At 40.7% G+C, this 14991-nt stretch overlaps 1 protein-coding gene and 1 long non-coding RNA gene across 3 annotated transcripts in view; one reads left to right on the top strand and one right to left on the bottom strand.

Annotated features, from left to right (window-relative positions):
• NPAS3 (neuronal PAS domain protein 3) overlaps positions 1–2260 on the bottom strand; it is a 639348-nt gene extending 637088 nt beyond the window's left edge. For both annotated transcript variants that reach the window (XM_076345013.1, XM_076345010.1), the window contains exon 1: positions 2181–2260. In XM_076345013.1, coding sequence (XP_076201128.1) covers positions 2181–2251 — 71 coding nt within the window. In that variant the 5' untranslated portion in view covers positions 2252–2260. The remainder of the gene's footprint in view (positions 1–2180) is intronic.
• Positions 2261–6303: 4043 nt separating this feature from the next.
• Positions 6304–12648, top strand: LOC143163519 (uncharacterized). The gene is made up of 3 exons (XR_012995929.1): positions 6304–6400; positions 11864–11990; positions 12549–12648. It is a non-coding gene; the product is annotated as an uncharacterized LOC143163519 (long non-coding RNA).
• Positions 12649–14991: the final 2343 nt, after the last annotated feature.

Genomic DNA, 14991 nt, shown 5'->3' with positions numbered 1-14991 from the left:
CCCGCGACCCCGCGGCGGCGGTACCCCGCGGCTGGCCGCGCTGCCGGGGCTGCGGGAGGCGGTCGGGGGTGCAGGTGGAGGTGAAGAACTGGAGAGAGGGGGGGTCTAGAAAGTACCGCATGCCGTTCCTTGCCGGCAAATCTGACTCCTTGCCTCCAAAAAGAAAAAAAAAAAAGTTAACAGGTGTCACCTCGGCTTTTGCAATAGCATAAGAAGCTGTCGGTGTCTGCTGTATTTTAAGCGTTTCCAGAAAGCACGAAGAAAAATCGTTTGACGTAAAGCACGCTGTTTTGTCGATAATATATAGTCAAAATTTGGAAGAAGCGCAAAAATGTTTCCCCCTGTTAGGTTAGTGTGCGAGACAGCCAGACTGGTCTGGACTCCTATTAGTCAAAAGTACTTGGATATCCGCTAAGCACTATTTAGATTAGAGGTGTTAGTAGTTTGTCAGAGAAGTACTGCTTTTATAACTTCTTCCTGATTACAGACTGACATAATCCAACTATTAAACGTGAAGTACTAAAAAATTGCATGCTGCCTTGTCTATATTTTTCTGTTTAACTTAAAGTCTCCAGAGGTCTCTTTCATTTGTCTAAAAGCCAATCTGACATTTCTGACCCTTGACTTCCCCACTTCACAGACTAAACTATTGTGATTGCTGCCTGTACTTCCTCGTTAAAGTGTCCGTCAGTTTCCATTGTAATTTAAATATTTTATAAGTGACAAAAATCATACAGAAACCTTGAAAAGAAATCAACTTTTAATCCATTCTTTATATCTCTCACATTCAAGCTTTTTTTTTAATATATGAAAGATCGGTGTGTTTGCTTGAGCAAAACAAGACTTGTGCTTAGTTTCAAATGTTTCTCAGCTAAGAAAGTGCTTAGGCATCATCAGGGATTAATTCAGGAGTATCAAGTTCCTATTAATTTTTCATTTAATAAAACCTACAAAAGTTACCACCAAACGTTTTCCTATCATGGGCATCAAATGGAAAATACATCGTGTGTTTTCCAAAACTATAGGAAGCAACTCAAAGTTGCTGAACAACAAAACAGGCAATGGTCGATTATCTAAATCTGGCTCCTAAACCATTTAAGTTTGAAATATTACGATGAAACTTCCTACGATTTTTTTCCTTTTACATCACAGGGATATTTAGTTTGGATATTTCAGATTATACCGCATTTTTCTCAGTATTTAATGTAATGCAATAGTGGAAAGCAAGATACTTGGGACAGTGCCATTTTTATTGCATTTAGAGAAATGTAAATGTTTTGTTCCGATTTCAGCCTACATTTATCTGTTGTCACCTACTTTTTTTTGAGGATTCAGCTTCGGTTATAAGCTTACGATAGAGAAAACTAACAGACTCAAACTTCAGGTTTTGCCTCGTAGAAACACAAAGAAATGTCAGGTAATTAATTAAGCTTCATGTTAGTATCAGCACATATCGATGAATTGTTAGGGGGAATGGGGAAGGTCTTTAAACTTCATTATGACTTACTGCCAACTTTCTATGCTTTGCTTCCTAAAGGCGCTCTCTGTGAATTTCCTGCATTTGCATTAGAATGCATTTAAGATGAAAAAATAACAGTGCTGAGTATACTTAGGGTTTCGTGCTATATTTCCCTGTAGTAACAGGTGACATGATAATAGTGTTAAACTACAGTGTGGAATTGCAAGTGTGCAACCCCAAGTGAAAATTGTTCTCTTTCTTGGTTGAAAGCAAATTATCAATCAGCATACCATGATCAATTATCCCCCTGGCTGCCACACACTGGGATTTGCACAAGGCATTGACATTGAGAAATTCCTCTTTAGAAAGGATGAGCGGACGGGATCCCAAACTTTGCAGCAGCCAAGCTAAGCTGCCGGGGTCTCACTTTTTTTTTCTTTTTTTCTTTTTTTTCCTATTGTTGCTTTCCAGCTCATCCAAGACAAAACTAGGAGATCGTGTTTACTTCTCAGTGCATTTTAAAAGATGCTGTGTTTAAAAAAAAGAAAAAAGAAAAAAAGAAAAAAACCCTCCCCTCCAACCAAGCTCCCCCCCAACAAACAGCAAGGAGAGATTAAAAAAAAAGGGGGGGGGGGAACAAAGAAACACAAAAGCACAAAGAAAAAAGCAAGTGAGGGAGCCTCAGGAAGAGCCGCACACCCCTCTCCCACTCGGTGCTCACCGTTGTTGGTAGGAGGTGATGCCCTGGACGTTTTGCGGGTTGCCGTTGGCCGCGGCGCCGGCTCGCCCCATGCCCGGCGCCGCCGGCACCCCCCCGGCCGCCCCGCCGGCCGCCGCCGCCGTCACCTGCACGCTGAAATCCGGGAAGATCCTGATCATCCCCGCGGCTCAGCACCCGGCGAGTCTCGGCGAAGAGGTGCAGCAGCAGCAAGTCTCCCTCCGGCGGCTGCAGCAGCAGAGCCAGGCACACTGCAATCCCATTAGTGAGTGGCGGCCACTGTGAGTGAGGAAGGGCGCTTTGATGTGAGCTGCTGGGCTGAGATTGAGAGGAGTTTGGGGGGGCTGGGGGTAAAGGCGGGGGGGGGGGGGGGGATTTTACCGAATTGCAAACATGCAACGCGTGAAGATTTGGGGGGGGGGGGGGGAGGGTGGAATATCAAAGCTACAAAAAAAAAAAAGGTATGTCTAATACCACTGGAGCTGTAGATATAAGAGAAAAATCCAAGCCGAGGAGGGACGGGGAGGAGAGAGGGGGGCGCAATTACTTTAGCGGTGCAGTGAAAATGATGAGCAGCAAATGTTGCCTTTTTTCCCTCCTCCTTCTCGTCCCTCCACCCCCCACCCTCCACCCAAAATGCAAGTCTTAGAGGATTTCTCTGTCTCAATGAAGTAATAATAAAGGCGGCTGACCACAGTCTGGGCTAGCGCCAACTGTGCGGGGGGGAGGGGGAGGAATATCCCTGCTCCCAGAGTCCTGAGGAGAAGAGGAAGAGCGGAGGGTTGTTGCAGCACAAGTTCTTGCTCTTGGTAACTTGCTTTTGCCCCCCCCCCCCCCCCTTTCTTTCTTTCTATGAAGGGACGGTTTTCACAAGCGAGGAAATGCGCCGGTTTTGTGCAATGGCAGAGTTTGTTCCCTATTATAGGGAGCTGACTCTCCTCCCCTCCTAGTGTGCAGCAATGTTATTGCTAGTCAAACTTGTAAGGTGTGTGGTGTGTGTGCACGCACTGATCCCTACTGCTGCTTCAACATATCAATTACACCGCCGAGAGCTGCGCAAAAACCCCTTGCAAAGCTCCCCTCCGGGTGCGGCACGCAACGCACCAGCAGCGGCGCGAAGGGCGGCTCGTCCCCCGCCGCCCCCGCGGGACGCGCGGCCGCAGCGCCGCGGCTCCTTTGTGCCACCCCGGGGCTGCGCGCAGCCCTCCCCGCCTTGCGCTCCGGGCGGGTTTGCCCTCCTCCCCCTCCGCGAAGTGCTTATCGCGGGCGGCGGCACTGCGCGGCTCCGCCAGCCCGCCGGGGCCGTGCCGTTGCCCCTGCCCCGGCCGCGACCGCCCGCCGCCCGGTCCGCCCGGCCGCGGCGCTGCGCGGGTCGGACGCCGGGAGGGAAGCGCGGAAAGTTGGGCGGGGAGAGCGGGTCGGCGGCGGGACGCCGCGCCCCCCGCCTGCCGGCGGCTCCCCCGCCTTGCTGCGGGCGTGGGGGCCGCAGCCGCTGCGGGAGGGGGCACGGACACACGAGCCTTCCTCGCCATGGTGCTCGGCGACTGCTCCCGGGGCTGCGCTCCGTGTCCCCTCCTCCCTGCGGCTGCAGCGGGAGACGAGGGGTGAGGAGTCCGTCCCGGAGGGCAGGGGGGAGAGGAGCGGCGTGCTTAGTCAGGGGCAGCAGGGGAAGGGGTGAAAAGGGCCCCCCTCCCGTAGTAGGGTCCCATCAAATCTCCCCGCTTCTGGGGGGGACTCCGCAACCACGGACCTGTAGCTCCAAGCTGCTGGTTGCTGGAGCTAAAAGTGTCGTGCATGCGAGGGAGAACTGGATTCTTTGCCAGCCTAGCGAGTGGACGGCTAGAGAAGAAAGTAACGCGCTGTGTTAGTGCACCTTACACAAACAGCAGCTGTACTGTTGACTGGTTCCTGAGGAAACCGAGGCTCATACCAAGAGGAGGCTCATACCAAGAGGAGTTGCATGGGACAGAATACAGGTTGCACTCCAGAATATGCATGGTGTTGGAAAGGCTATATGGCAGCATCTCCGAAGGGGGCAGATGTCCCAGGCTGCCCCATCGCTCCAAAGGCATTGTAACCTTTGCTTCCATAAATCAAAGCTGTCACCTGGTCCAGTCTCCCCTTTTCCTATGCCACTGCGTGCCTCTTGGAATCATAGTTTGGCTCCTAATCTGACAATATCCTCTTATCTTGACTTTTCTTTCCATTTCTGTTCCAAACCAAATTAAGACACACCAACTTTATGTTAAAACAGAGACTGCATTCAAATCCTTTGTATTAAATAGCATCTGTGTTTGCATTCTGTTTTAATACAAAATGCTTTGGATTGCAGCTAATACCAGGAGATATGAAACTGGTTAGTCCCCACATGTTGCACATAAAAAGAATTCATAATGAGCATCTGTGGGATGTGGAATGGATCCCATGAGTTAGCTGAAGACCTCATAACGTAAGAGCTGAGAAGCCTAAGTGAATTATGACTCTCTTTCCTCGCAAGTAGGATTAATTTTCTATCCCACTTATATTCATTATCTATCCTGTTTATACTATAGGGACATCAATTGTTTGAGTGTTAAATATGAAGACTTTACAGAAACGTGTAGGTTAGCTTGCGGAGAAGAGGGGGGGTGTTATTGCTAGGAAAAATGTTATTCGAACTCCATGTTTAAAGAGCAATATTAGGTAAAGCTCCTCACTTTTAAAAAGGACTGCGAATTCTGCGCCTTTCTCTTACAACATATTTAAAATGTAAGGTTTACAAAGTACCCTCCATCTGCCTGTGGCCCTCCCAGTGATGTCAATAGGAATTTTGCATGCAGATGAAGGCCCGTATATGGCCTTTAGAGAGCAGGTCAATAAATGGCTGGAGGAATAATTAAAGACTTCTGAGCTGCTCCTTTCCTTTTTCTTACAATATAGTACAAGACTGGCATGAATATAGGCTGGGCTACCACTCTAATTGGCTATGGAATAACACTGAAAGGAATTTAAATGTGGGCAGTAGCCATTTTCCAAATGATCACTCCATTACAGTAGTTTTGTCTGTCAATGTATGGCCAGGCAGTAGAGTGGATGTAATCATGTCGAAGTCCCCGTCCATTGATTGTCACTCTCTGCTCTACAGTGGCAACTCTAAGCAGATTTTCATGTTTCAAAGGGACAGCCAGGACAGAGAGCCTGCCTTTAGCCAAGCTTGCTTCAGCTTAGTCCCGAAAGTCACTGCTTTTCATCCGCATAGGCAGAACCAGGACCTCTTGATATTTAATAAGATCTTTTATGACTACTGATTAATATCTTAATTCAAGTGTCAATGTAACTGAAAAGTCAGTCTTGATAGTCAGACTACTTGCTTGTGCAAGTAGTCCCACTGAGTCAGTGGAACTACTGACAAATAGTTTTGTATGCTGTTAAGATGAGCAGGATTCAAAGGTAGGTTTGTGAATGTCTACAGAATACACAAGCATTGTCTTTGTCATAGCCCTTAAAAGATATCAAATAAAAAAACATTATCTCATATCTGAAGAAAAGTCCATTTTGATTGATTGTATCTTTTTTTCCCCAAATTAACCACGATGGTAAAATCCAGTAAGAATTTCTGAGACTTATTTTATACACCGATGAAAATATCCATCATCAAGCTTATACTCTGTGCCATATTGAATAGCGTGGACCCAATTCACCCCATATTTCACCAGTGCTACAACATACCATGATGGATTTAAATTAATTTGGTGCGGTATGCTAGGTAAATGAGATGAGAATCAAGCCCCATATTTTTAATTTAGTTTATCTCTCATTTTGCTCAAATTATTGACAGGTTCTGGTGTCTAAGTGACATAGTTTTTGTCTCAATGCCATATACTATTGTAAGATATTCTGTAAGTTGCTTTAGTATCGATTAAGCCAAGAAATGTTCTAATAGAGTACTGCTGTTTCTAACAATGTACTGTAGACATTCCTCTCTTAGGCAAAAACATAGTAAAGATAAAAATTAAAAACACATGACAGTGTGTAATATAATAACATTTAATATTTATGCTTTACATATACCTATCTTTCACAATTATATATTATATCTTTATTTGCATTGTCAGTGTACTACTGTTCCTTTCTTTCACAGGTGAAAAAATACCTCTTCTCTGGAAATTCATTTCCATTTACTTAAAGTTAAATGGTTTGACTTTGAATTTTCATTATCTGCTGTTGGAAGGAGCCTGTGACAGGTATGAGAGAGAATGCTACAAAGCTTCATTGTATCATCTAATTTTTGCTTCACTTTAGTCAGATATCATTTAGGTAGAGAGTAAAATACTATACGTAGAACAGGATAAGATAGAACAAAACAGAACAGAAATAAAATAAAATGAAAATAGGATATATAATGAATTACAGTAGAAAAATGCCTTTATCTTGAAGTGATTTTTTTTTTTAGTTATACTGATTCCTCACTAGTGAGAAAATTGAACTAATTTTATATAAAAGGAATATGTCATAACAGGATATGGCATTTATCTTCCTGAGATAGGGGTGACCTCATCATTCACAAGTGGTGTAGCTATGAATGAGTAATCAGCCTCCCCACCCATTAAGTGTAGATAAAGTCCACATCTTCTGTCTAAGTATTAAATATTCGATTTATTATTTTACAACTCGCCATCTCTACAAGTGTCCACTGACTGTTGCTTCAGTTGCTGCTACCAATATGTATTGTCAGTGTGGAGCAAAAGTAGCTCCTCAAAAGGCGCCCTGCATAATAGTGAATGGAAGATGAGAAGGGAAATGAAAATAATAGAGGAGAAGAAAATAAGAGAAGATGGACCCGCAGGAAAAAAATTATGGGCAGAACAGGGATAAGGAAGCTCTTTAACTGACCTATACTTTTGTTGCCTGTAATATTCCAAGAGCTTTATAACATATATGCAGTGAAAATATTTTTCATATTAATACCTCACATATATCAGCTGCCTCATATCTCAAGTTATATTGCTAAAGTTATTCCCAAAGGAATTTATATATGTATAATGCGAGAGAAATATATAGTTAGGAAAGAATTCCTTTTTACTATTTATCAGCAGTGCACATTAGAGAAGAGCTGCAGTTAAAAAAATACAGTTTCTTTCTAGAACTATATAAGATAACATAATTTTCTCCTTCAAATGATGTCACGTGCTGCATTTTGTTTTCATTCCTTTGTAAAAGCAGTGAGTGCAGTTTAAAGAAAATATTTGGAGTTTAATTTTAAATCAAAAAGAACTGGCTGTTCATCTGTTTAGAAGAAAAACCTCTAAATAGAACATGAAGTCAGGAAAAAGACCATCAAAACCTAAATAGGAAGTACTCAAATATTTTCCATCTTCACAATTCCTTGACATGTACTCAGGGTGGAAGAGCAGATGAGGGAAAGGTCTTTTTTGAAAGGTTGCGCTGGGAATGAAGGGCAAGATTAAGGTAGCCCCCTCCCCCCTGTATTCAAAAGAAAAGCAAGCAGAGAGTAAGATAGAAGGAAAGTGCCTGGAGAAAGTAGCATCACTATCGAAATCATAAAAGATGTATAAGGACATCAGTGGAAGAACTAGAAAACTATTAGAAGAATGCCCTACAGGGCTATCCCAATGGCTCAGCGATTAGCACACTGCGCTGCCACTGGGAAAATGCAGCTAAGGTTTGAGGCTAATCTTAGGATCTCACTCATTGGTACTGGCAGCTGAGAGCCTTACAGGGATGGCGAGTCCACAGTGGAGAAAGACTGATACATTGCTCGCACGCCCAAAGGTATGTACCTGGGCTCTGTTTTGACCACCGAAGCTGTCTCAGGACAGAGTATCGGGTTTTTTCTATCGTCAGCTAGCCTAATTTGCTTTCTGTGTGAAGGCAAAGGAGCGCCTCTGGCCTACTGTGTAATGACAAAGGACAGCTAATTTTCCAAGGCTGGAACATCCATATTAAAGTCAATTTCTCTTGTGTTGTATACTTTGCTCTGGCCCCAAATTTTAGTGAATGGGTTATCTCGGCACCAGAGGTTTCCTGCAGTGTTGATCCCCCACAGATTTTCTAGCAGCTCCAGCAGAAGAGCAAGGGGCAGCCAGCTAGTTTTTCCAGACTCTACCTGCTTCTGTAGAGAGCGTGTAATCTGTGATGTTCCTCCAGGCAGTTTTAGCACCTGTGTATCCATTTCCCTTGTCTTCAAGTTCAGTGTTATGCCTCCAAAGTAGAGTAATCTGGTACTTTGCTGGCATCAAATTGGGGTCATGGAGACCACAACTAAATTGTGCTGCTTCCACCTCCACAAAAACCTGATTCATACCGCACAGCCTGATAAGAAGCTTAATTCAAGAAAGTGGAAAAACAAATCATGTAGATGCTTTTTATCTCCAGGGCTTCTAAGAGATACCAGCATATTATCCTGTGTTCTCACCACATTCATACTTTTGGTCCAGTAATTCCCTTTGGTCCTGCTCACGCATAAGATAAGTGAAACTTATAAAGGACATGGGGCTAGTCAACACACTTTTCCCTTTTATTTATTTACCTTTATTTTTAGCCTCTGTCAGTGTTCCTAAACCAAAATAATTTGCGGAAGCAGCTGTCGGTGTGTCCTGGAAAGACAGCATCAATAGGCAGCTCAAGGGTTTTGACTGTGCTTAGAGGAGGATTCTTATCCTTTCCCTCACTAAATAGTCATTCCCTTCTAATTCAGAAGAAACAGAAACCGAATGTGCTCTCTTCCTCCCAATTCCTTTCTGATGAACAAATCCAAGTTAGTTATACATACAGTAAAAAAAGCATCGCGCTTTCACTCAGAGCTTTTTCAGACAAGCCCGGTACAGTCCAATGTAGCCTTTCTTCTTTGGTAGCTACCGTCAGCGCTCTGCTGAGTCATGCAGCAGTGAACATGAGACAATATTCACAAGACTACCCATGCCTGTGTTTCCGCCCTTACCGTCCAAGTCAGAAGTCTCAATCAGCACCAAAACCAACAGCGTGTAAGTGGGAGCTGGGATCTCTCAGCAGCAGAGGTTGTAAGCATCCAGTGCGGTTTAAAGCTGTGCTAGGTCCTTAAAGCCATGCTTCTCCACAGTTGTTTGTTTTTTTTTTCCTGTTTTATAACAGCAGCATTATTTTTCCACTCACTGAAGAAGACAGTGCATTGTGTTCCTGTGTAGCATGGTCCCAGGTGGGCAGCCATGTAAATCTGGGACTCTGCTAACAGTTTCTGAAACGTCAAGCATACATAAGAGTCAGAAATAAATACTTTGATCTTTGGTCCTAATGTTTTTCCAAAAATAATCAAAACTTGTAAGGAAATATATGTGTCAAAGACTTGAATGCAGACTAGCCTGTCTGAAAATGCATCCTTGTCTAGGCACAGGAATCTCTAGCAGAGTACCGTTCTTATTTACAACTATTTATTATTCTGCAGTTTCAGTTCTCACTGTTAAGAAGCTGATTGTCCAAATTCCTTCCTTCCTTTTTTTCTTAATCAAGAAATTCAAGTATTGAGCATAGTCACAGGAGGCCTTCAAAGTTTAAACACATCTCAAATCTTACTCTTTCAATTTCAAACTTCTCTTGGGTTAAAAAACAAACAAACCTTTCTACAAACAAACCTTTCTAGTATTTATACATGGTCTATGAGAAACCTTAAAGAGATAGCTTTATTGACCTCAAAGTTAGACCTCCATCCACATTACTTGCACTTCTGTCATTGCTATCCATGCTACAGTAACCATTGAGAAGAACTAATGAATGTGACATGCGGCACTCAACCAAGTGTCCTTACATTTCACTCCAGAATTCCTTGCTTGGGGAGTTTAATTTTGACAAAACCAGAAAATAATCCGAGATCTTTTTAGTCCACTGCTAGACCTTTATTTTAATTTGCATTTTCACAGATAGGGTAGCCCACAGACTGGCCATAAATTACACCAAATTTGGAATGTGCTGAACTCTAAGAGTGAGTTTCTTTTTTGTTCTTTGGTTGTAAGTCTTCTCACCACTTCAAAGTGTATTTTCATTGTCAGAAAGTGGTCTGGGCTGTAGTTTCTGTCTAAATAAAATTGAATACTTCACTCACTGGAAGTTACTCAAAAAGGCTACCTAACATTCTTCTCTTTTCACTGCCAATGGATCACATTATCTCATTTTTATACACAAGTGGACAACATAGGAAACGTCTTTGTGACTTTTGAGACTCATTCTATTAGGTATTGGCAACACATTGGATGGAGAACTTCTGTACTCCTTGAAGGAAACACATAATGTGATTGCCTGGTCATCAATACGTTAGTTTTAAATATTACGGAATTTAGCCATTATTCTCTTGATTACACATTTGAGGCAACATGTATTTGTCTGTAGAGTATGTATAGTTTGGGTAGATACGGATGTCTGTAGGAAGAAAATTATAATTTCTCGTAGTTCAAAATTCATTAAAGAGGCTTTATCGTACCTTTCTTATTTTTGTCCCAAGGTGGATACTCATTTGTCTTTAATAACTTGACAACCAGTAATGACTGCATTTGCTTTATTTGTACACACTTTAAAAAAAAAAAATTATTGATTCTTTTACTTGATAGGACTGGTTGGTGAAAGTTACTACTTGCTAAGGGTGTCACCTTTTTCTTCTCCATACATAATACAGAAGAAAAAGCAAGGGAACTCCTCCAGCCAAACTATAATTTCTTTTGATAGGGGTCCTTTATTCTGGAGAAAACCTCCTACAGATTTTCAAGCATATTTCATTTAATATAGATTTGGCCTTTTCAGTCTGGAACAAGAGGAAATATCAGAGAGTTCATACAAGTAGATGTTGTAACAACAGCAACAGCATCTGCACAATGAGAGTTTATTTTTAGTTGCAACTTGTAATAATCACTATTCAGCTCCTCAGCTTCTCAATTTCTGCAACAATTTTCTGGAAAAGTGTTTTTGTTTCAGACTGTTTCAACATCACAGGAAGTTTCATCAGTAAAAAAAAAAGAGGAAAAATTACTTCCTTTAACTGGAGTAAATCAGTATTTCTTCCTAAAATAATTAAACCATATGCAGATAAAAACTATCATACAGGTACAAGTAATTTTGAATCTTTTGGGAGATATCCAGATCATATAGCAGTAATTCTTCCAATATTCAAATCCAATCACTGAATTGATTAAAAAGTTACAATTTTGTGTTGAAGAATGTTATTAACAGTCCATGGTATTTTCTATGCCATCAGTTCAATAACAGCTTTTCTGTGTATCCAGTCCTTCACTATATGCCAACCAAGTACAGCGACTAGATTTATCTAGAATATACTATAATCTATTACTCTTTCTGAAGCTGAACTTTTGATTCTAATCAGTTTTACTCAGCTGTTGTCAGCTTATGGAGAAGTACAAGGGGTGAAGATCTGCATAATAAAGAATATATTATATGCAAAAAAATCTTGAATTAATAAAATGACTAAAGCTGATATATCAAACACCTGAAGCAGAAAAAAAACAAGGTTAAGATTTTTCTTGAACTCATTGTACATCTTACACTTTTTATGGTATACATTAATAATACTTCAAAGTTTGCATATCTGAAGATAGGAAGAAGAAATATTCAGTTTAAATAGCAATAGTATTCTTAGCTTTCAGAATATTCTTATTTGGGGTCCTTGCTACTTCCACTAACGTTACTCTTTTGCATTTGCTTTTTAGGTGAAGAAGAGTCCATGAGTGGGAATAATGCAAAATAATTTTACTTTTGAGAGACTGTAAGCTCTTCGAACCTATTGTTGTAACAGATGATGCTTGACATTGCAAATCATTCTGTCTTCCTTTACTTGTAAGTCCTGGTATCTGTAATAGACTGTGTACATACATTCATATGGTGCTGTTTGGTTAGTAAAACACACATGGCTGGAGTTAAATTATTTAATTTATAGAGTTTAAAATATCTGCTATCTTCACTGTTAGTTAGGAAGATCTTTAAAAACTGAAAGAATATCCTTTAATATGGTTTTCAGGGAAGACAAGCATTTAGGGAAAAAAACCAACCAACCAAACATACCATATACATGCAGAACATGCTAACTTGAATGTACCTTTATAATTACCAAACAATATTTCTTCAGGTATGGACTGCATTTTGATATTGTCTAAAAAATAACATAGTTTTGCAAGCAGATGCCTAGTGATTTATTATTAGGTTCAGCAATGATGCTGCTGGAAGATAAAATTACTACTAACCTTTCAAAAGAGGTCCAGGGTTGAATCCTCACTATCATCTAGAGAAACTAGAATTTGACTCTCCCGTTAACTTCACTTCGCGTTGTGGGGGCGGGGAACAGTATCTTTGAATGTTAAGCCACTGGTTTTCATACATAACTATTCATAAATCTAGTCAATCCAAAATGGAGACCACTGTCTGAGACACAGTCCTGGTTTGGAAAGCAAAACTGAGGATTTCCCGAGGCTTCGTGCTGTGAGAAAAGGAGCTGTGGAGCAGAAGGTGAGTCAATGCCTTTTTCCACCACTAAGTACTGAAGTTAATGTGAGTGTGAATCTATATTTCTTCGTTCAGAATTACTGTAAAATGTTCTCTCGTGGAGAAATTGCTCAGTCTAAAGACAATTATAGTTACACAGTCATTCAGGTGAATTAGTGCAGGGAAACGAAGGAGGCTCACCTCATCACTAATGGACACAAGCAGTACGCAGTGACTGACTCTCAACACTGCCTGTTATGGTGTGTCCTAGCCTGGATACCAGCAATAGTATCTGCTTGGATAGCAGATGTGTATGCCCTGCTCACAGCTAATTATTTCTGCAGAGTGACAGTATGATGGTGATTAAAAATATATATTAATATATATGGTATATTAGACCTATAAATATATCTTGCCTGATTTATTTGGTCTGAGCTCATCTATAAATTGTCTGGCTTCTGAAGGAAAATGGCAAAATTGTCTTGCATGTAGAGGGATAGATTTCAAGTTAAATCAGTGGTTACAACAAAAAAAATCTAAATGAATGACAAACTCTGAAGAGCTCAAACAAGGCAAATTGTAATACATAAATATCAGAGGGCATGTGTATGTCTTGAACAGATACCAAACCTGAGATCTGGATGGATGGAAGGAAAAAAAAAAAAGGTTTAGATTATACTTTCCCTCTGAGAAACCAAGAATAAGAAGAGTATTCTAGTACAGCGTAGTGGTTAGAACTGCAACACACCTTATTCAGTCATGAATTTGAGTAATAATTGAGTTGTATTCTATTGCAAGCAAGCAAGTAAAAGCAAGCATGCTCGTCTTCCCCCAATTATCTCCATTGTCAGTTCTTGGAAAAATTCTGTAGTTTCCTAAAAAAATAAACCAACAAAAAAAAACCCAAAAAAATCCAAACCAAAAAACCCCACCCAAAACAAAGCATCACAAAAAAAAAAAAGCATAAATAAGTATTTTGAGTATATCATACTAGACTTTTCTTATGAATTTCATGAAGGACAAGGAGGAGTGCTGATCCATTTGTTTTTGAAAATGTCATTCTGGGTTTTTCATCTTCCCCTCACCCCCCAAAAAAAAGTTTAGAAAAGGTACGAGCAAAAAAGTCTACAAGATGCTTCTTTCTTTCATATGAGGTAATATTCAGTACTGCTTATCTGGAGTCAACAAACTACAACCACAAGAAACAAGTTTTCACTGAAGTATATTGAGGTTTGCATTTGGCTTTATGAAGTGTTTGAACATTTGGTCTTGAAAGTATGATAGTGGAACCAGTGGTCTGATGCTATTAAGAATGAGTATTAAAGTGAATTGAGAATAATTTTTAATAGTGTTTCATTGAAGTGAATGGGCCAACATTATCAGAAGTGAGTCTCATTGAAGTTGTGGAGATTAATTTTTTATTTCAAGCCATTGAAGTCAAAGGGAACAGGCTACAGAAAGTTAACCCCACACAGTGCAATTACATTCAATACAGCCTCATCTTGTGGAGAAAAAAAAGACTTTATTAAGTACGAGATTTGTGTATCATCACTTTCACACAATGTACCAAACAAACAAACAAACAAAAAAAGAGTAGTATCACAGAGGCTGGTGGAGTGACTGTAAACAGATGTTGCAGCTAGGCTTTGGGGTAATTGTGCAATACCATTTAACAGCACAGCTCACAAAATACTACAGCGTGTTTTCAGGAGAGAAACGTTAGGCAAGATATCACATATCCTATACTCTTTGAACAGTGCCTCGAGCTCTTGCTTTTGCTAGATAGCCAGGAGAATCAGGCTGAAGGAGTCTGATGTCTCATGCAAAGGGTAGCAGTTGTAAAAAACACATTCACTGCCTTTCTCTCCCAAAACAGAAGAAACAAGTCTTCTGCCATGAGAGCAAGAATACCTTCACTTTAGTGAACATTTACAGGGTTTGCAACGTTTGACTAATGGAGAATAAATTTAGCTACTTATCATCAGGAAAAGGAATCTTCAACATTTTTTTAAACTTAAATTTAATCACTATTAACTTCTAAAATGTTTGGAGGAACTCATGTAAAACCAGCAGATGCACGACTAGATCCTACTATGTTTTGTACAAGTTCAGAGTCAGAGACTTCCTTTGCTTTACCGTTTCACGGATGCTGTCATTCCCCAAACACTTACCACTGTATAATCACATTACAGTAGAAAACAAATGTCAATGGAGAAATATTATACTCAAACATGAATTAGATATGTGGAGGTATATAAATAGTTTAAAGTGATTACATATTGTATAATTGATGTGCAGTTTTTGGTTTTGTTTTTTTTTTTCTCCACAACTCTAAAATGTTCTCTGTGCTATAGATCTA

Source organism: Aptenodytes patagonicus, chromosome 7 (genome assembly GCF_965638725.1).
Source record: "Aptenodytes patagonicus chromosome 7, bAptPat1.pri.cur, whole genome shotgun sequence".
Classification (NCBI taxonomy): Eukaryota; Metazoa; Chordata; class Aves; order Sphenisciformes; family Spheniscidae; genus Aptenodytes; species Aptenodytes patagonicus.
This window is presented reverse-complemented; position numbering and strand designations above follow the sequence as displayed.